We start from the raw sequence: 23,635 nt of genomic DNA, 5'->3' as shown, positions 1-23,635 counted from the left end.
GGTGGACAGATGAATAACCTGGACTCTGGGGGGCTTCCAGAGACTAAACCACCAAACAAGAGCAAGCATGGGCTGGTCCTAACCCCCGTATCCCCGCACATATGTAGTAGATGTGCAGCTTGCTTTTCATGTGGGTCTCCCAACAACCGGGGGGTAGGGGGTGCCTGTCCCTAAAGCTGTTTTCTGTCTATTGAATCTGTTCCCTTAACTGGACTGCCTTGTTTGGCCTCAGTGGGAGAGGATACTTTGCCCAGACCTGCAGTCTTCATGTGCCAGAGTGGGTTGATACCCAGGGGTCCTCCCCTTCTCAGAGGAGTGGGGGGTCAGGGAGAGGCTGTGTGAAGCAAAGACCTGGAAGATAGGTGGGAGCTGCTATAGGGATGAAAAAAATATATTGGGTATTGAAAGTGTAAAATCCAATCTGAATCTCCATAATTTCCAAATGGCTGTTCTAACTGTGGCTTTCATTGAGACGTATAGACTTCAGGGCTGGTTAATTTTATTGTGTGGTGTTTTTGATTTGAAATTCATTATAGTAAGGTTTTAACAAATAAGAAAATGTATAAACACGGAATAGCATATAAAAGAACTGATAAAGTCAATGTACCCCAAATGCAATTCATTAGTTATTTTCTTAAATAGCCCATATTACAAGATTGACACAATTTAGTCTTTAAACAGTATAGAGTAAGTGATAAATGTCTTTTTCAAATGCTAAATGTTAGCTCTACTGGGGTTTCAGTTTCAATTGAATAACATGTAAATCATTAAATGTGCCTAAGCTAATGTACAAAAGAAAGAAGAGAAGAAACAGTATGTCCACTAGTGCTCTGAATTTTTATGCATGTTATATATGTTTGTTGTGCACATTTTAATATGGTCTTTACTTACAAGTAGGTGCATATGTGTGTATGTAGATGCTTATGTGTGTGCATGTTTGAAATTTGAGTTAAGCTCCACTAGAGAAATCACATTAGTGTTTAAGGTGGAATAGTAATGTTGATGCCAACTTCTAGCATCCACATGCAGGTACACTTGCACACACATATAATATTTAATATTTAAGTGATACATATGAGAGAAAATGAAGTATTTGTCAAAAGGTTACACCCTTTGAAGGGTGTTACTTTATTTGTTTAATATAATAGATTTCAGTTCAATTATTTTTCTGTATATGCCATGTTTTCAAATTTTCTTTAAGGCTAAAAAATATGCCAGTGTGTATAAATTTCACATTTTCATTTTCCATTCTCTGTTGATGACTCTCTGTTCTAGAATGTGAAATGGATTTTCTTTCAGATGAAAACTGTATTTTTTCCTTTGTAGGGAAAGGTGAACATGGAAAACCATACCCCCTTACGGAAGAGGACCATGATGACTCGGCTTACAGGGAAAACGGCTTCAATATTTTTGTCAGCAACAATATTGCTCTAGAGAGGTCCCTGCCAGACATCCGCCATGCTAAGTGAGTATAACCATGTCACGTGTGCTTCTTTCTTTGGTTATTCTGTTATTATTTTTAAATGCATATCACGGTGCTATATGTAAACAACATGTCACACTAACCATTTGGATTTAGACTTTCATGCTTTGTAATGTCAAGTATGTGTAATTAAAATTAAATACTTTTATAAAGTCTGAAAGAATTCAGCTGCATTGGTGACCTCATAATTTTAAAAATTGGCAAAAACAAGCAAAAAAAAAAATAAAAGTAAAAAGAAGGCTTTATTTGGCCAGGTTTGAGGTGATCAGCTTAGGACAGCAGTCTGCAGCTGTAGATGGGTCAGAGTGGGCCTCTTAAGGAAAGTGCATGTGTGCATCTGACAAGCAAGAGCATGCACACATCAAAGTGACCCCCAATCAGAGATGAGGAGCGAAATTGAACCAGAAGGTAAAGTGTAAGGCCTGCCTCCAGTAATCCATTTCTTCTACCTAAACCCTACCTCCTAAAGGTTATACAACATCCAGGAAAAAATAAAAGAAAGAAACACCACCACTAGAGATCAAATGTTCGAATGCAGGAGCCTGCGGCACATATTTTGAATCTAACACAGACCCTGGAAATTAATACATTTTCATCACTTATATTATCTTCATTTAAAACAAAATGTTTTAAAGAAGATATCCATACATTTTCTTTGACAATATGGATTGGAGATAAACTTTTTTTTTTTAATCCTGGTTGTTGATGTTACCAAAACTGTCTTTGGATACGAACCTTCAATGGATTGATTTCTCAGGCTAGCTTGACTTAGGATCCTTGACCTATATATCCTCATAAAGAGTGATTAAAATTAGTGATGACATGGTCATAGTTCCTTTTTCAGTTTCGTGTCACTTTGGAAACTCCTTGTGGTTTTACAAATGATGCTGAGTTATGTTTATTGAACTATAGCTAAATACAGTATAAATTAAACAAAGAATGATGCTGCATGTAATCCTCTGGAATCTACCTCTCTTTCCTGACCTCTACCTTATCCATAAATGGTTAATTTTAATGGGAGCAGGCCATCAAATCTTTTGTGGTTTTTTGATGGATTAAACAAAGCCAAAAGTATGTCACAACTTGGGAAGTGAATAGGATTTCCAGAACCTTAGCAAGAATTCAACTACACTGGTGCCTCCCAAGTCAATGTCCTTTCAGACATACTAGTATGAGAGAGGGGGTAGGGATGGAGGAAGGGAAGGAGGGAAGGGAGGGAGGGAGGGAAGAAGTAGTGAGACAGGGAGAGAGGGAAGGAGTTAGGGAGAGAGCCAACAAAAATAAGAGAAACTACAAAAAATACAGATTATAGTCATAAATTAAGTGACAATTGTAAATAAGTAAAACTCAGCATTTTGATAATTAACCCTTAAAAAGAAAAATATTTTATGCATTTGGGGCTATAGTTTTATGTGCACCACTACTTCTTTATTTTATTTTGCAAATATAGGAATTACTGGCTTTCTCATCAGAATGTGTGTTAAATTATATTTTCTAATATCCTTAAATAGAGGATTAATGTGAAGAGCTAATAAAATTTTTCCTAACAGAAAATTCTATATACAGTCCTTGGCCTTTTATTCATATCAATGATGCCCAGACTGTCAGTCAAAAACTCTCTGTATTGGTTCACACTGACCAAAAATCTTTCTTTGTATGAGAAATTATAATATTCTAATGTTACTCTATTGAAGATGATTCAGCTGCATTATTGGTATCATAAATATGCTCAGGCAATAATTTCCTTTTATCTCCTTTCTTCCCCCAAATTTCCAACATACTAAGATATATTCCAGTGAAAAATGTTACACCTACAAATAGGACCAGAGAGAAGTTAACAGTCTATTCTTTTCAGAGTATATTTTTAGTGTAACTTTCAAGGCTGGCCTCGAACTCAGAAATCTGCCTGCCTCTGCCTCCCAAGTGCTGGGATTAAAGGCTTGTGCAACCACCGCCTGGCTTTTAGTGTAACTTTCAATCTTGGAATAAAGATAAAATACACAGAGCAGAAATTAAAAACAAAACTATTTTCAAATTTTTATCATATCCACTGAACTTAGATTATGAAGAAAATATTATTCTAAATGTTAAGGAATGAAACTGAAACTGGAACCTGAGAAAAGCCAGATGCCATGAAGTAAACTGATATCAAATGAAGAATCAAAGCAGAGACTGTCTGTCAAGATGGTGTTCAGCAATGACCAGGGTGACAACGTAGCTAGATTTCAGGCCATATCTGATTCTCAAAAGGGCAACGAGTGAACCTTGCTGCTCCCTGATTTTGTCAGAGTCTCACTTGCAGAAAAACACAAGCTATAGCCTTGCAGAACCCACACTGCTGAAAATCCTTGCTTCTGGTTTCCCCGTGCTTCTTAAATAGATGGATTTGACAGTCACACTGACAATGCAAATGATCCTAGACATTACAGAATCACTTCAACACATATTTCAGGGTTATTCATGTAACTATTCTGCAGTTAATTGACCATACTTTGTTAATATTGATTCAGTTTGTTAAACAAGGTGCAAGATTTGGATGCATTTGAAACAAATTAGTTCAAAGAAACTTTGTATACAGTCTCCTAGTCCCAAAAGGAAAAGTTTCAGGTTCTTTATTTTCTGAGGTTTTAAAAATACTGACTTTTTTTTTCTATATCAGGCTCCTTGTTAGCATCCACAATAGTTTCTGGGTTTGATGACTGTATATGGGATGGATTCCCAGGCGGAGCAGTCTCTGGATGGCCTTTACTCTGCTCCACATTTTGTTTCCATGTCTCCCCCCATGGGTATTTTGTTCCCCATTCTAAGAATCACAGAACCATCCACACTTTAGTGTTCCTTCTTCATGAGCTTTATGTGGTCTGAGAATTGTACCATGGGTATTCCAAGCTTCTGGGCTAATATGCACTTATCAGTGAGTCAGAAAATAGGACATAGTACTTTCCTGGGCATATACCCAGAAGATGCTCCAACATGTAATAAGGACACATGCTCCACTATGTTCATAGCAGCCTTATTTATAATAGCCAGAAGCTGGACACAACCCAGATGTCCTTCAACAGAGGAATAGACACAGAAAATGTGGTACATTTACACAACAGAGTACTACTCAGCTGTTACTCTTGATTCTAATTCACAAGTTCACAGTGTGTATGCTTCTGGCATGCACTGCTGATCTGTGGACTTCTTCTCAAGCTCATTTTTCTAGCTTCTGTTCTAAGTGGTTTGCTATGGTTAGTGTACACTATTGATGGCACTGAAGAATATTCACTACCAGTTACTTTACAAATATCAGTCTACATGGCTATATTCTTTTATTTTCCACACTTCATTAGTTCTCACTTGTATCAAAGCTAACATCCTTCTTTGGGTGTATATGTCATAGACAATAATAGACTAATCTTAGTACTATGGATGAAGTAAAGTCACATGACAATGGGCAATAATTTGATGAGTTGTACTTATGTCCTAGTAATTAAGTTATGTCAAGATTTTTCTCATTTAGATTTTTTAAATTCATTTTTCCAAATGTTTTTTTTATCATCTTCCTGTTTTGCAGACAATTAGTTTAGAGTATCTGTGCTTCAGTGTTATCAAAGCTTTTCTTGTTTTTCCATACTATTAATCTATATAACTGGTATATTTTTAACCATCCATCTCTTTATCATGTTGGTTGGCTCATTGTCTAGAATCTGTGTTTTTATCTTCTGTTTTTATTTTATTTTTAATGATGCTGATGTAATATGAAGGTATTTGTTTTACAGATGTCCTTCCAGTAGCTATCTTAAGTATTGACTCCATAAAAACACATTTTAAGTCTTCCCTACCTGAATATCAATTGTGTCTTACCTTCATATTTAAACACCTACCTAGCATTTCACATATATGTTTTGTAGTATTTAGGACATCTTATTTAATGTACAGTAAGGAAAGTAAAAAATTAAGAAATCTATGTGAATTCATAATATATAATAAGGAAGACATGTATAAATTATGGAAGATTAGCCTACATAGAAAAAATGTTCTGCTAAATTGCTACATAAATATTTAAGTAGTAAAGAAAGACTGAAAAATGTATGATCAAGTGTTCTGTCCTTGGCATAATCAAGTCTAACTGTTACTATCATTAACATGATTCAGAGCATGACATAATTAATTTATGAGAAAAAAATCAAACGTAAAAATAGAGTCATTGGCTCTCTTGAAATGCCCACGTCTACTGGTGGATACAAAGGACCTTTTATTACGATTTACCCATGCCCACTGGTGGATACATAGGAACCTTTTATTATGAAATACCCATGCCCACTGGTGGATACATAGGGACTTTTAATTATGAAATACACATGCTCACTGGTGTATACATAGAGCTCTTTTATTAAGCACCTGCCACTCCTGTAATACCTGTAATTGGATAGACATAAAAACTTTCTTAATCTTTCATTTTTTTTATTTTGTCCATGTGCATTTTGTATGTTTGTGTTTGAGGTAGGGGATGGGGTGTGCATTGCCAAGGGTAACTTGTAGAATGCAAAGAATATCTCACATCTCTCTTTCCATTAAATGGGTCCCAGGGATCTAACTTTGGTGTCAGGTGTGGTTACCGGCTGAGCCAACTAACCAGCCTTAACACTCTTTCTCAATAATATCCATCTTTGTTTCCCAGAGAAGTACATGAAATAAAGTGACATAAAAGCCTCAAATAAGGCATTTATATATGATTACATCCGATTCATGTAAATGAGTGATTGGTATTTTAAGTACTTTTTAAAATTTTTTATTAGATATTTTCTTTATTTACATTTCAAATGTTCTCCCTTTTCCTGGCTTCCCTCTATTCCCTCCCCACTAACCCTGATCAACAACCCACCCTCTCCTACTTCCTGGCCCTGGAATTCCCCTATACTGGGGCATAGAGCCTTCACAGGACCAAGGGCCTCTCCTCTCATTGATGACTAACTATGCCATTCTCTGCTACCTATGCGGCTGGAGCCATGAGTTCTACTATGTGTACTCTTTGGTTGGTGGTTTAGTCCCTGGGAGCTCTGAGGGTACTGGTTAGTTCATATTGTAGTTCCTCCTATGGGGCTGTAAACCCCTTCAGCTCCTTGGGTCCTTTCTCTAGTTCCTTCATTGGGGACCCTGTGCTTAGTCCAATGGATGGCTGTGAGCATCCACCTCTGTATTAGTCAGGCAGTGTCAGAGCCTCTCAGGAGACAACTATATCAGGCTCCTGTCAGCCAGCACTTGCTGGCATCCACAATAGTGTCTGGGTTGGGTGATTGTATATGGGAAGGATTCCCAGGTGGGACAGTCTCTGTGGATTGTCCTTTCTTCATTCAGTCTCTGCTCCATAGTTTGTCTCTGCAAACCTTTCCATGGGTATTTTGTTCCCCCTTTTAAGAAGGAATGAACTATCCACACTTTGGTCTTCCTTCTTCTTGGGTTTCATGTGGTTTGTGGATTGTATTTTGGGTATCCCGAGTTTCTGTGCTAGCATCCACTTATCAGTGAGTGCATACCATGTGTGTTCTTTTGTGATTTTGTTACCTCACTCAGGATGATATCCTCTAGATACATCCATTGCCTATTTTAAGTACTTTTAAAAACATGTTGAAAGTACAGTTTTTATATGAATTTCCATGAATGTGTTTCTTACATTAGGTTTGTTACTTGTAAGGTGGCCGAGTGTCTGGGACATTTTAAAATTACAATTGTCTTACCCTGCTTCATGGCTTTTCCATTTTATTATCTTATTTCCAACAACTGAGTTTCCCTAGATGTGAATAGTTTTAACTTCACAGCTTTGACAATAAATGGAATATGGAGTATTAGGAGCAAACTGTGATATCTCATCTCCAGGAGTGTTGTTCAACACTTGGATCATATGATTGAATTTAGTATATTACAGTTATTTCACACAAGTATACCATACTCATGTCATCTGGACAATTTCGGAAGCATTTGAGAGATTGTCCCAAAAGTCATTTTCTATTAAAATATTGCCTTCACTATTGCAATTCTGTTAATGAGAACAGCTCTCGGGTGTGAGTCAAGTGTATAATCTAGTACTGAGCTCCAGAATGAGGAACATTTGGCTCCCATGGCACAAGCTTCTTTGACGTGAGGCTACTACAGATAGGAGGGTGTTGTGCTAAGAATACAAGGACAGGTCTCTTCCTGCAAGAAGGGCCCACAACAGAAAACATAGGAAGCCAGTCATGGTATACTCACAATCCCAAGCCCAGTAATCACAGCTGTTTATAATTGTCCTGAAATGCTATCTGGTAAGGTTCAGAAAGCAGGTGTATTCATCACACAGTGCCTTGCCTACTGGAACATTTGTTAAAAAAGGATTCTCCTTCCCTGATAAAGAGCACAGTATGCTCCTTCTACACATAACAGAGAGTTTATGAGCACAGTCAGAACTTAGGTTAAACTTGTGACTCTTTAGTGTTCTATAGTTTAAGTATCCTTACTTACTAAAAATGGATGCAATATCCAACAGACTTGATTTCCACAGTGTGTATAATAAAGTTCAGCAAGTTTTTCTTTTTGAACTTTTATTTTCCTACTACACGACGGATGCAGTCTCCCTTCATCTCCCTGACTACAGATTAAGATTTCTTCAAAATGAGACTGGGTCTGCCAATCAGTTGCAGCATAATCTACTCAGGGTTTTTAGTTAATTGTTTATTTTTGTTTGTTTCTAATGATGATGCTTTATTAAGCTGAGCTCTATTTATGTTGCTTGTTTTCCTTTACATAAGATGTAAAACATGAAAAAATAAATTAATTTTAATTCTAAATTTGAACTGAGATTATATAATTTAATTAGTGGGTTAATTTTAGTTTAAGAAATAATAGATATGTGTTCAAATTTTAATTAGGATTTAGTCAATATGCTTAAAATATTTATATATATTTTAAAAATGATTTAATAGGTTTGATTCTTTGATGCTAAAACTCATTCACAGAAATATTTGAATATAAATAGCCAAAAATTTGCAAGAATAATATTTTTTACTTCCAATTTTAATAGATTTCAGCACATTCTGACTGGTAACAGTGTCTCTCTTTTCATGTTCTTAGGGTGGCATGCATGTGAAGTTCATTAATTACTTTCATTCAGTGAGCTCACAAGTAAATTCAGCATCATAATAAACTAGTATGCCTCTTCCTGTACTCTAGTCAGGTGTGATACTGTCAGAGCAGGAGGTGGAAAATATGGTGTTTTTTTTTTAATCAAATGGTATTCAAATTAAGAGCATTTCAAAACTTTATGTTACATTTTTAAAAATTAATAAAGGTTACAAATAAAATAGTAAAGAAATGAATGGTCAATAATAACAAATAAAAGTGAACTTTCATAACAGAAATGTGTACCTCCCTATTGGGTAGAGCTGTATGATTATGCATAAATATGACAGTATACACATCAGCCCATAACTGAGTTCCTATAAGTCAAGATAGAGAGTCATAATGAAATTACCACAATGACAAACTTACACACATGCTCCTTATCTTATGACTAAAGTCCGAGAAATAGGGACAAGGTTTTGGCACTGTAGGTATGACTATGAAGATAGTAATCATTTGCTGGGGGAGATAAGAGTTGACGAGCTGTCAGGTGTTTAGCCTTCAGCATGAATGGCAGATCATGAAATAGAGTCTTTGAAAAGTGAAATGAGGCTGAGGAGTAGGGCCCTTTGGTTCAGCCTGATAGTGGGAAAGCTGTGTACACAAAACAAACAAGCCAATAAAGAAACAAAGCTTTTAGGGATGACCTAGCAGCTTCACTCTTCTCTCCATTGAATTTCGAACTCTTAGTGAGTTTATGATAAGAATCAAATAAAGCACTAAAAATGTGTGAGTGTGAGATTTGGAGTCCCATTTTGAATTCTGTAAAGAAAACAGCATAGATGTCAGGCATGACTGCACCTGCCTGTGATCCTAACATTTGAGGACCTGAGGACAGAGCTGGAGGGTTGGAGGTCAAGCTGGGCTGCATAGAAAATTCTGAGGGAGGTTACCAACATGCAGAGAAGAAATTGAATTTTTCTATAAGTGTTAACGTAGCAATCATAACTCTAAATTCACTATTTGATTTTACACACTCCAGAAGTTTTCAGAAATGAAAAGCAATGCTAAAGACTATAACTTACACATAACAAATGTAGGTTTGAGAAACTTTTGTTATTCTTAAGGAAACAATAGACTTTATTTTAAAACAGGGAGCCATGTGATCTTCAATTATTGTACACTTGTCACGTGATATTAGAATATGGTGTTTAAAAAGTTATTGATGAATGTGCTAATAGCCAAGAATTAAATGTACATATTTAATATGAACTCAACTTTTTAAATGATACATATTACTCTTTTAACATAATTACTCATCAAAATTGACTGAGACCTCAATGACTAATAGCAGTTAAGTTTTTTTTAAAGGAAATAAACACTTTCACATTTTACAGAAATATTTTAAATGCATAATTTAATATTCTAAATTTCTGAAACATTTACAGGTCATTATACTCAGTTTTTTTATCTTTCTCAATAAAATTTATAATTACATTAAAACTCATATCTAGTAAAATATAAATTTGTATTTCCAATAGTACTTACAGACTTTGTTTCCATTTTATTATGACAAAGGGAGGGTTAAGCATACTGGTAACAAACACTAATAAGTGTTTTTAAGATAAAGCATCCAAAGGTTGACTTCTGGTATGGAAGCTTAGAATATTTTATTTGTCTGCTCCCAAATGAAACTGAAGGAAAACACTTTCAAAACAAATGTGTGTATATATAAATGATTTTATTCATTTACATTTCAAATGATATCCCCCTGCCCGTATCCAAGGGATTCAAGGGACTCTACCATCTCACCCACTCCTACCTCACCACTTTAGCATCCCGCTTTACTGGGGTATCCAGCCTCTACAGAACCAAGGGCCTCCCCTCCCACTGATGCTAAATAAGGCAGTCCTCTGCTACAAATGTAGCTGGTGCCATGGATCTCTCCATGTGTACTCTTTGGTTAGTTGTTTAGTCTCTGGGAGCTCTGAGTGGTCCAGTTCTTTGATATTGTTCTTTCTATGAGGTTCAAATCCCCTTCAGCTCCTTCACAGGAAAACCAAACATATTTTAGCCCTTCCAAAATGGTCCCAAAAAGCAAAAGGATTAACATCTATTCAAGAAACCCATTGAGCTTTGGTAGGAAAATAAAATAAAAAAAAAAAAGGGATATCTATACCACCAAGTGTGTTATCCTTTCTACTGCCAGCTCAGCAAGCCAGATTTCAGTGCACACTGCCAGGAAACAGTTCCCTGACCTTCCTCTGACCGTGCTCCCAGATAGGGTAGTGTCCAGGGAGAGACAACCTTCAGCTATTCTAACAGTTTCTTTTCCTGCTTGCTAAAGGTGAAACTTAGCACTACACAGTAGAGAGGAGCAGGCTCTGAAATACTTGGGCATCACCCAGACAGCAGAAGCTCTCCTGGCATGGGGCTTGCTTCAATCCCAGTTGCAGTTTCCATAACTGTGTTGTGGTTTCCTGTGAGCAAAGCAGCTGTTGGATCCTCTCCCTGAGACCTCAGCTCCTGAACACAGGGTCACCCTTGGGATCTTGGCATGCCCCCACCCCTACTTCCTCTGAAGAGCCCTGCTTCTTCAGGAAGCATACCATCCAATAATTTGTCTTCATGCTCTTTCAAAGAAAGCAACTTTTTCTAAACATAGCAGAAAATTGTAACTCTCATTATATTTTGAGGAAGCCTAGAGATTGTAGTGGAAACCACCTGGACTGCAGCCAGTGTTTTTCACAAAGATGTAGCAATGTCTGCAGATATGATTTGTCAGGAAAGAAGTGAAGAACCAGAAGTCTTGGAAGAGTCCTGAATTAAGAACATATGCACAAACCTGGGTACATCAATCAACCCAGAGGTGGCCTCATGCTGGGGACTAGTTGGTAGTTAATATCACAAATTGAACTCTATGTTTATTATTATTATTATTATTATTATTATTATTATTATTATTATTACTATGTTTGTTTTTATGTTTGTGTGTTTTTAGCAAGAGAAAACACAATATTGTGTAAAGACAGAGCTGGAGGATGGAAAAGAATACAATAAAAATATACTGTATGAAATTCTCAGAATAAAGAGCCATGAACCTTGGAAGCTTTGTCTTCAAAAGAGACACCATTTTAATGACATAATCTGTAGAATGATATATATTCCAAGAATCCAAGATATTATATTAATCAAACAAACAAGAAACCAAAGAGAATTTATTGGAACAAAGAGCTGGGTATGGCCTGGAAAGGGGAAAAATACACCTCCTCTTAAGTGTAGGGATATTGAAGCAAACCCTTTTGGTTATCAACACTAGGGCCACAGTACTGTATTAGAAAGAAATAAACTTCCCTAAAATAATCAGGTCAATTACTAAGAATTAAACAAGGAATTCTAATAACAAACTTGGTGTGCATAGAAATATTAACATTCAAAATATGATAATAATATGTCTAGATTCCAACATACTATGAAGCACAGAGAAAATCAAAACAATAAAGTATGGTCTACATACATACAAACAGAGAGGGGGGACTATCAAACTAATTGGTTGTGAGGAAATAGACCCATCAGTGAAGTGCATTCTTCACAAGCATGTGGACCTAAGTTCAGATGAGTAGAACACACACAATATCTGGACACAGAAATATTTATTTGTAACCTCAGTGATAGTAAGAGGTCAGGGGTAAGGTTGCTCTCCAGCTTCTTTGTCAATCAGTTTGGCTGAATTATTCAAGTCAAAGTTTAGGGAGATACTTGCCAAATACTGGTGAGGAGTAGTGGAAGAGAACACTTGCCTATACATGGTCAAGTACATGCATATGCACACACATACACACTCACATACAATATCATATGTATACTAGTATAATAGGAGCACACACATGTACACACATATGGTCAAAAATATAAATTTGCCATATGAGATATTAGAGGTTGTATGTAACAGAAAAATACTTTAAACCACTCACTTTCAACATAATGGGAAAACTAAAAAAAAGTTACCTATAAAACAGGAAAGAATGTTGTTAAATGTCATCAAATGGAAAATGCTAGAAATTAAAAAATAATTACAAGCTATAGTAAAGAAGCAAAAAAAAAATAACTAAGTTAAAAAAAAAAGTCTTAAGCATCTTATCAGAAGACTAGCGGTTATGCAATAAAGAGATGATGAAGCTGAATAAAAAATAGAGATTATTTCAAAATACAGAAAAATTCTCAGAATAAAATCAAATAGACTCAGATGAATTCATGACTCTACCAAGTATTTGAGAATTTATGGAGGGAGTCTTCCTAAAGGACAAAACAGAGAGTAAAAGCAGATAAAATATTTGAAAAAAAAAAGATGATAAGGTAAAACAATCTCAGATTTATTGGGAAATGACACTTAAATATCCAAAAATTAAAAATTTCAAGGAATATAAATTCCAATGGCCTGCAGAGCATTGATCTTCATGAGGCAAGAAAGAAGTCAGGATTAACAGGACTTAAAACCAGTTTGGTTCAAACTTGAAGAGTGTGAGTAGTGTATTTCAGGCATATTTAAGCACAGTACACGTGACCTCTTTCATAAAGATGGTTTCTGTAGATTGAGAAACAAGGCTGATGATAAGGGTCTGAGAATGACTTATTTAAACATAACAGTCTGGAGCTCAGTATGACCTGGTCAATAGTCATAGCACCAATCACCAGGCTATTAACCATATCCATTCCTAGCCTTCTGGGCAGAAAACAGGTGATAAGTCTCTTTGAAAAGAACAGCTTCCAAGTTTAAAATCCCTAGTTTCCTGGTTATTTTCTGTGAGTATAAAGACTGTGTTTCTCCTACAAAACCAAACAAACAAATAGAATATTGATAGCAGTACAAGAAACCCATCTCACTGCATCCAAGAAAATCATAGTAAAAGGCAAGGTGAAGGTACCAATTCCTATTCCTTAAGCTCAGGGAACACTGCAGAAGAAGGTGTGGAAGTAAGCCAGAGGGTGAGGTCACAACTTGCTGTGAGATCGTTTCTCCTAGAAATGTCAGAAACTACACCATAAAATCTCACAAGCATGACTGTCTAAAAATAAGCTGAAGAAAGACAACAAAATGCTTGCCAAGGTGAACAACGGAAGGGGAAGAGTCAGAGTCGGCTACAAGACCCCCAATCTACACAAAGAACTACAGGCAACAAAGGCATGCTACCAGCTGGAGGAACAGTCTCCTCCAGGGAAGAGCACAGCAATCAGTTATCCAATCAGAATGTCTGAAAACACACATTTTAAGTAGAATTCTATAGCCTGAGCAGGTTGTCCTTTGGGACATATATGCATACACACATATACATGTATGCAATAGCAATGAAAAAGAGGCCATAAATTTGAAAGAGAGCAAAGAAGGTATATGGGAAGGTTTGGCAAGGAAAGGGGAAAGAAGGAAATGAGGTCATATTGTGTAATCTCAAAAAGTCAGAGAATAAACACAAGAGGTCACTATGACTTTGCTATGCTTTACTTGCCAGGTGAAGATAATTTCACATCGTTTGATGATCATTTACTAGCTTCATTCCAGTATGGATGGAACATGGGCTCTTGAACGACTACCACTAACTGGTGCTGTTGATATCTGTGGCTGCTTTGGGAGGCAGAGTCCATTTTCACTAGGGATATGGCTCATGAGACATTATCCATGCTCCAGTAGATATCTCTAAATCCATATACAGACTGTCAGCATAATTAGAGTCAATGGATATATTATTATTGCTATGATGAACCAAATTACCAAAACTACTTGTAGAACATAAGGTTTGTTTGGTCTTGTGGTTTGAGAGGAATAATAATCAAAAGAAAATCAGGAAACCCATTATAGAAAGGCTTGCTCAAAATTCTCTGAAGCAGTCAGTGTAGAACTCAATATTAATCATATATTCAATAATATTTTATTTTTTGCTTATTCATGCATGATAGCATTAGAGCTTCTATATTATCATTTCTCTTGATCCAATATTTCTTTCAGCTCATAATACTAAAGTCTACCTGGTGGCTGACTTCCTCAGCTTCTAATCCATTCACAGTTCTAATACACTGTCACCAGGATACTCTTTAAAAACTTACAGTTCCTTGCAAATGCCCAATATCTTTGTTGTGGTATTTGATAGAATCAAACTTCTAGCAAATATTTTTCTAATCAAATTTTAATCACCTTGTCTATTTCAAGGAATAAAATCTTTCCTGCTTTCTCTTCCCTCATCTTTTCATCTTGTCTTTTTCCTAACAATCACTTACACTTTGCCACATTCTAAAATTTCTCATGGCTTTGTACTGCCTCTGGTTTCTTTTATATGCCGTCTCCCCTTCTTAATCTAATCAAAACACTCTCTCCAAAATATGCTGCCAGAATACATCTGAATGTGTCCACTTCTTGTGAGCATGTATCTCTTAGTTTTAATACCAGGGTAGCCTTACTGTTGGATGGCATGTATTTATTCCTGACATTTTAAAATATTCTGCAATGGGAGCAAGCCCTGGACATTAAGAGCTAAAGAAAAACAGTGGTTAAAGTACTTACCAGGCTCATATTTTCTCAAACACAATAACAGTTTAGAAAATATCAGCATCGAATTTTTTTCTTTACCTAGCCCTAATTTCCTTCATACTGACTATGAATGTACAAATGCATAGATGATGATCATGTACTCATCCTATTGTTTTATAGTATAAGGATAAAAAGATTACCATAAAAGCTTTCATTTTCCAAATAACATGTTTTTATTTAAAATATTCATATATTCAAATAAATATATGGGTAAATGGGCAAACAAGTAATGATGACCCCCTTGTACTCAAATACACATGCATGACAGTCAACACTAGTTTTTCAGACCTGTCAAAGGCAATATAAATTGCCTATTATCATTACTTTATCAAATCCAGTTGACATGGAAAGATTGGAACAGAAAATGGAGTGAATAAAAGCAGTCATTGAAAATTGAATATGCTGACATTAAAACAATTACTATGTAAATTGGTGCTTGGAAATGACTTATACAGATCAGTTCCATAATATACTTGTCACTAGCCAGATGTCAAGTTGACATTTTGTTCCACTGCTATTGATGATACAGCGCAGAGACCTGTAGCTGAACCCAAACAGGTTGTGAAAGAAACAATGCAATGGCAAAAGGTTAAAGAAAATAAAATGTTTTCTCTTAACTCTTTGAACATTTCTGATCTATTTACAATAAAAGTTAAATAAATAACTGGCTGTTTTAGATGAAATATTCAAAGTCCTCTAATGCTGGTATAATAAAGACTGGTGGACAGCCTATGGTACTACTGGAGGTGGTAAAATCATGAGAGCATAGGAAATAATTGTCACTGCGTGCCTTAGAAGGAGCTATTGGAGTCCTAGCATTCCTCTTCCTTTTTCCCTAAATGCCATATAGTGAGAAATCTCCTTCAACACATCATCATGAATTGTTCTATTATGTCACAAAGCAGCAAGCCAATAACTTGTGGACAGAAATCTTTAAAGCTGTGAACTATGTGATGGTATTTATATGCTTTGGTTAGGGAGTGGCACTGTTAGGAGATCTTACCTTGTTGGAGTAGGCATGTCATAGTGGTCATGGGCTATAATACCTTAGCCCTAGCTGCCTGGAAGTTAGTCTTCTACTAGCAGTCTTCAGATGAAGATGTAGAACTCAGCTCTGCCTGCACCATGCCTGCCTAGATACCGCCTTGATGATAATGAACTGTAAGCTAGCCTCAATTAAATGTTGTTCTTATAAGAATTGCCTTAGTTATGATTTCTCTTCACAGCAGTAACCCTAACTAGGACAAGCTAAAATAAATTTACCTTTTCCAGTGAGGCAAACCTGATTAGCATAATAAACAACATATTAATAGGTATTCTGCACATCTTGTTTAGTTAGCTTGAATTCTGCCAAATGCAGCTTCTGGAAATTGTCTCTTATAAAGTACATCAACTTGCAAAGCTTTTCTTTCATAGACTAGAAGACCATAAACTCATGTTATAGCTAATATTTTGGGTATGATTTGCTGAAAATGATATATATAGATATATAAATATACATATACATAAATTTAAACAACTATTTTATTGTAACTCCATGTCTTTATTTTCTGATACTTAGTTTAATTATCAACTTGATACAATCTAGGATCCTCTTGAAAGAGAATCTCAATGAGGGATTATCTAAGTTGACCTATAGATATACCTATATTTATTACCTAGGTAATAGGGGTACTTGCCTACTGTGGGGGGGCAATATTCTCTGAGCAAAGAAACCTGCATAATAACAATAATGGGAAACAGGACGTGAGCACTAGCATGAATATATTAATTCATTGCTTTGTTCTCTTGACTGTGGATATGACTCAACATTTCAATCTCCTGTCATCTAACCCACAAATATGGATTATAACCTAGAATTGCCAGCCAAGCAAATTTTAACCCTTAGCTTCCTTTTATCAAGGTGTTACCTCACAGCAACGGTAGAGGAAACTAAAGTACCGTAAGTCCAAACAAAGTGCAGCATTTGAATTAGTTCCCTACTATGTACCCTTTATCACTGACAGGTCATTTCCTAGATTATTCCAGAAGTACACAAATCATAACTAAGAATATACTACTTAAATTAAGTTAAAATCTGATCCCATGCCTGTTTATTATGAAAGTACTAGCCAAGAATATTTAAGCATTAGATTTAAAATGTTGTTATAAATTTCCCATGTTATTTGCACATAAACTATGTATATATGTAAAACATAGATAAATTAATTTAAACTATGTTGGTGTAATTATACACTTTTTACAATCTGGCTATCACTCCAATTCTAGATTTCATACTGTAATATTTGATATTCCACATTTCATACTGTAATATTTGATACTGCATTGTTGAGATGGTACAAGGTTCTACCAATGAATAAATATGGTAGCTCTGAATACTAAAATTTTATGTTTTAAAGCTATGGATTCTGCAAATACATGATTTGGAAATTTTAATAATTAGCTTTACAACAAAACAACTCTTGAGGGAGATATCTATGATATGCTATACAAAATATAAGGATATAATATGAATTGCATAAGGAGCTTCACAGATCTAATGGAACAGAGGCTGCAGCACTATGAGCCAGACTGTCAGAAAGATACTAAAGAGGTTTACAGATTGATGTTCACAGTGCAGGATCCCATCCAGAGAACTTTTCTTCGTAGGTAGATTCCTGAGTTCAAGGTCAGCCTGGGACAAAGGGAATGTAACTCTAGATTTGGACATGGTAGGAATAGTGATAATTTCAGAGCAGGGTCCCACCTAGCTATCTTATTGTCTGTGCTTGTGCTTGCTGTCTCTTTGTAAGAATTAATGGGCTGAGATAGCAGGATAATGAGAAGGGAACCAGGCATAAAGATTGACTTGATATGTAAATAAAAGACTAAGCTTTTGATTTGCAAGAGAAGAGCTATCCAGAGAGATTTTAGAATTGAAAAAAGAAGAAGAAGAAGAAGAAGAAGAAGAAGAAGAAGAAGAAGAAGAAGAAGAAGAAGAAGAAGAAGAAGAAGAAGAAGAAGAAGAAGAAAGGTATATTGTCCTATCTGAAGGTATCCAGAGGAAGCAAAACAGATCAATCTGGAAAGCTCTCTCGAGTAGAACATAGGCCATCAGCTTGTAACCCATGATTTGATTTCAAGTTATTTGTTTTGTGGCTCTAAAACATGCCTTCTCTCAGGAAGCCCTCTACAAGCTGAGGCTGGTCCTTGACATTGTAAGATAAAACTAAACCATCAAATCAGAATAGGACAAGTCAAATCAACAGATAACCAAGAGAAAGGAGAGGAATCAGAAACCCATTCATTCACACAATCTGGAGTACCATAAAAACCCTAAACTCACAAGACACCAGCCCCTTCAGGTCAATGCTATCCCTAAGAAGATAGGTGTGACCTGTATAAAAATCATGTCTGAACAAGCTAAAGTGTTGGAGCCAGTTAGCAGTGCACTCCTGTTGATTTCTTTTTTAAGCTCCCCTCTTGAGCTCATACTTTGGCTTCCCTTATTGATGGAATAAAACCTTTAAGTTAAAAATAGATCTTTGTATCCCCAAGTTATTTTTTAATCTTAGTGTTTATCATATAGACAGTAAAAAAAAAAAAGTAGAACATCTCATAAATATTGTCAGCACATCTCTGAACCTCAGAGTTCCATCCTGCAGATGCTAGCTACTTTTGGTCTCCCTAGGTACGTATAACCATTTCCCTTTTCTCTTTGATGTGTAGTTATTATGTATTCATTGTACAAATGACTCTCTTGTACTTCAACCTTCCTCTGCTATTCCCCTTTTTACTTTTATGTAAATTACTTGGTTCTACCTATGTCTATAATCCCCCTAAATGCATCATCACCTGAAATTTGAGACTGTAAATTAAGTAAGGAAAATTGTATTTACTTCACAAGGGTCATTGTCTTTTTCCTGATGGTATACCATGTTTTGGATACCATTAATATTTTAAACTCTAGCTTGGTGTCTGAGACAACACAATGAATAAGGATGTTTGCTGTACAAAAGTAATGACCTGAGTTCAGATTCTTGTCCCACATGTAAGAAGTGGTATGACCTCCAGCCTTTTCTCAAAAAGAGCAAGTGTAGTGTTATTGAACAGAACATAAAATATCCCCTTACAACTCTAAATGAGCAGCCAGAGGTGCACTTCACAGCCACCTGTGGGGATTCAACTACACACATGAACTATGTATATATGCACTTAAAATATTGGTTCAAATCAAATGGTAATTATCATCTCTGTTATTGTACTTGATTTCAAAAAGAAATATCAATGATGATTTTACTTAAACAAAATATCAGATAAAAAAGGGAAAAGAGAACAAAAGAGGAAATTATATGTATATTAAAATCCTCAAAATTGTTATATTGGATACGTTTTCTATCCTTTTTGCTAGTTGAAGTATAATTTCATTGGCTCTCGGGGCCAGCAATATCACCTAAGCATCACTTGAGACTCAGAATACAAAAGCTTCATTGATGTCTGCAGCTTGTGGGACTGTTGAGAGGTAGCTGGACATTTACTAAGTGTAGCTGTGTTGATGTCACCAAAGACATGCTCTTGAAAGGAAAAGTGAAATCCTGGATCCCTTCTTTAGTCTCTTCTTGCATCTGATCTACTATTAACTAAGTATCTTTGCCCTTCCACAATCACTACCCCTAGGCTCACCAGCTATACACACATCATAATAATATAAGTTACTGTTCCAGGTCTAGAACCAAAACAGCCATCCACCCAGAAACTCAAGCCCCTGAAACTGTATGCCAAAATAAACTCCTGGTTTTGAGTTGACTGTAGTAGTTCTTTTCCCATGATGAAATAAATGTAAGATAGGACATGTGTTCATATATTAGACTATTGCCTTTCTGTTATGACTAATGTTTCCTAAATGTATTACTGAAAGCTTTAGTTTCAAGCGTATTTGTGGGTGATAGAATATGTGTGCTGACTGTTTTTGTTTGTTTGTTTGTTTTTTTATCAAACAAACACAAACCTACACGTATATGGGAAGATGGTACTTAATTGATTAGATTTCCTCATTAGATTACCTATAGGAAAGTCTATAGGAGATTTTCTTGATTAATAATTAATTTGGGATGCCATTGGAGGAAGTACCTTTGCTGTGCAGGGAGAAAATCAAAGGAAGCAATCCATGGCCTCTGCTTGAGTTTCTTCCTCCAGGTCTGAGCCCAAGTTTCTGCCAGACATCTTTTCACAGTGGATTGTAAACTATAAGATGAAATAAACTCTTCTCCTCAACTTGCTTTCAGCTACCATGTTGTATCAGAACAATAGAAATTTAACAAATAAAATATTTGGTTCCTTTCCTCGGCTTTCATAAATAAAGTATATGCCCATTATTACTTAAACTATGGCAGACTTTATATGATTTAGTGGGTGTGACTAATGTACAGATGCCTAAAATGGTTCTCAAAGGGAGACTCAAAATAAATCAGAATGTACTCTCATTCTTTATTGTTTTAATCTTCCTATTGGAGCTACAAACCTTTTCCAAAGAATTATACACTCTACTGGTGAGGAACAGTCCCTCACTTTGTGTTATCTCTTTCCTCAATTAATAACTTCCAATTAAATGATTAAATTTACATTTAGCTCTCTAAAATGTTTAGTTCCTAATTCCTAATAAATGAGGGGTTTAACTAGGTGAATAATTAAGTGACACTGTACTCTAAGATTCCTGTATTTTGCTTCTATAGATGAGGGACCTTAAAACATATATGAATTTTGTCTATGAAGAAATTGATATCTTTACAAGAAGAATAATCTAGCTACAATTTCACTTTCTATTACCATTTTGAAAGGAGGCAAAAGGAAAAAATGGTAAGGATGATGGTTGTCATCTGCCAAAAATTTCTGATTATATTCCTACCAAACTGTAATTGATTTTTCCATCTCAGACATAAGTGTTCTGTGACTAGTTATGACCAATGAGCTGAATGTACAAACATGACACTTTAATGACAGACTATTTAACTAACAGTTTGAAAGTCACCCATGTTTTCAGGTGCATCTGTGGCAATGATGGGCTTAAGATGTTAGACAGCTTAACTTTTTGCAATGAGCAGATACCTCCTTCCAGCAAGTGAGTTTTAGCCCAGTAACAAAAGACAGAAATGGTATTTATTATTTAAATATTTCTATTTTAAACACTAGTACATGAAAGTGATTTACATCACTCTTGATTAACAGTTATGCATCAGTAGGAAACATTAGGTCATATTCTAGACAAATTAAAACATAAACATTTTTTCAAAGGCTGCTATGGCAGAGTTGAAATTTGTAAGAGGAGTAGTTTTTACTTTGATACTAAAACTAAACATGAAAGCATAACCACAATATCAAGAAGGATTCTTAAATATTGTAGAATATCCAGGAACTTTGAACAATCTCCAGTTTCATGACCAGTCTGTGATAAGCAATGAGTTCCAGGGCAATATGAGCCACAAGGCAAAACCTTTTTTCAAGAAACATCAAAAGATGAAATAAGTAAAAATAAACAATATACATGAGTATATGTGTGAGAGTATTTGTATGGTGTGTGCATGTAGGATGTGAACTCACTTGTATCTTTGGGCACTTATACCTGTGGGTGCTCATGCAAACATCCCAGAATAGCTTATGTTCTTTTCTTTTTTTTTTATTAGATATTTTCTTTATTTACATGTTAAATAATATCTCCTCTCCCAGTTTCCCCTCTGAAAAAAAAAAAAAAGAAAAAGAAAAGAAAAACGAAAACCCTGTTCCATTCCTCCTCCCCCTGTTTACCAACCCACTCTCTTCCACTTCTTGACCCTGGCATTCCCCTACACTGGGACATAGAACTTTCACAGGACCAAGGGCCTCTCCTCCCACTGATGACCAATTAGGCCTTCCTAATTGGGCTACATCTGCAGCTGGAGTGATGAGTCTCACCATGTACACTCTTTGGTTGGTGGTTTAGTCCCTGGAAGCTCTGAGGGTACAAGTGAGTTCATATTGTTGTTCATCTTATGGGGCTGCAAACCCTTCAGCTCCTTGGGTCCTTTCTCTAGCTCCTTCACTGGGGACCCTGTGCTCAGTCCAATGGATGTTTGTGAGCCTCTACTTCTCTATTGGTCAGGCACTGTCAGAGACTTTGTTCCTTTGAGAATGAGAGCCTATTGTCATCCTCCACATTTTTCATGTGTGCTGACTACCTAGCAAGGATCCTCTGAATTGATCACCAGGTCCTCTTACCCAGCATCTAGTTAGTTAATATATTTGTTACTAAACTTTTTTTTGATGCATGTCTATTATAGAATTAATGGCTATTCCTGTGAAATAGGTAAAATAGAAAAGCTAACTTAGTATAAAGATGAATGACATGATTGTTAAATATGTTTTAAAGTAAGAAATACTGCTACTTCAATTATTCTTTTACAATTTTCTCACTTTTGCAAGGCAAACATAAAGCTATGAAATAAAATATTTGTGTATTCTGTTTTATGAAAACCTAAGAGAGTGAGAAATTTGTCATTGATGTTTATTTGCATTGCTGTGAAAGCTTACTCTATATTTGTAGAGTAATTTGGAGTTTTGTCAGCTTTTAAAATGTCTTCAACACTTGCTGTTCTTCTCAACTAAATTTTTAAAGAATACAAACTCCACTCCTTCATTGCTGGTGGGATTGCAAGCTGGTACAACCACTCTGGAAATCAGTTTGGCAGTTCCTCTGGAAATTGGACATAGTACTACCAGAAGGACCCAGCTATACCACTCCTGGGCATTTACCCAGAAGATGCTCCAATGTGTAACAAGGACACATGCTCCACCATGTTCATAGCAGCCTTATTTATAATAGCCAGAAACTGAAAACAACCCAGATGTCCCTCAACAGAGGAATGGATACAGAAATTGTGGTATATCTACACAATGGAGTACTACTCAGCTATTAAAAACAATGAATTTATGAAATTCTGAGGGAAATAGATGGATCTGGAGAATATCATCCTGAGTGAAGTAAACGAATCACAAAAGAACGCACATGGTATGTACTCTCTGGTAAGTGGATATTAGCCCAGAAGATTGGAATACTCAAAGTAAAACAAACCACAAGTAATTCAAGAAGAAGGAAGACCAAAATGTAGATACATCATTCCTTCTTAAAAGGGGGAAAAATACTCATGCTTTGAGTTGCAGAGACTAACTATGGAGCAGAGACTGAAGGAAGGACAATCCAGCCTGATATAGCTATTTCCTGAGAGGCTCTGACAGTAACCAACTAGTACAGAAATAGAGGCTCACAGACATCCATTGAACTGAGTACAGGGTCCCCAATGAAGAAGCTACAGAAAGGACTCAAGGAGCTGAAGGGTTTGTAGCCCCTTAGGATGAACAACAATATGAAATAACTAGTACCCTCAGAGCTTCCAGGGACTAAACCACCAACCAAAGAGTACACATGGTAGAACTAATGGCTTTACCATATATATATATATATATATATATATGTATATATA

General features: G+C 35.9%; 1 protein-coding gene across 2 annotated transcripts in view; it reads left to right on the top strand.

Moving 5' to 3' along the window:
* Galntl6 (polypeptide N-acetylgalactosaminyltransferase like 6) overlaps nt 1–23,635 on the top strand; it is a 1,048,694-nt gene that overhangs the window by 425,283 nt on the left and 599,776 nt on the right. For both annotated transcript variants that reach the window (XM_031339868.1, XM_031339869.1), the window contains one exon: nt 1,327–1,465. In XM_031339868.1, the coding sequence (XP_031195728.1) occupies nt 1,327–1,465 (139 nt within the window). The remainder of the gene's footprint in view (nt 1–1,326; nt 1,466–23,635) is intronic.

This window comes from Mastomys coucha, unplaced genomic scaffold, assembly GCF_008632895.1.
Source record: "Mastomys coucha isolate ucsf_1 unplaced genomic scaffold, UCSF_Mcou_1 pScaffold22, whole genome shotgun sequence".
NCBI lineage: Eukaryota > Metazoa > Chordata > Mammalia > Rodentia > Muridae > Mastomys > Mastomys coucha.
This window is presented reverse-complemented; position numbering and strand designations above follow the sequence as displayed.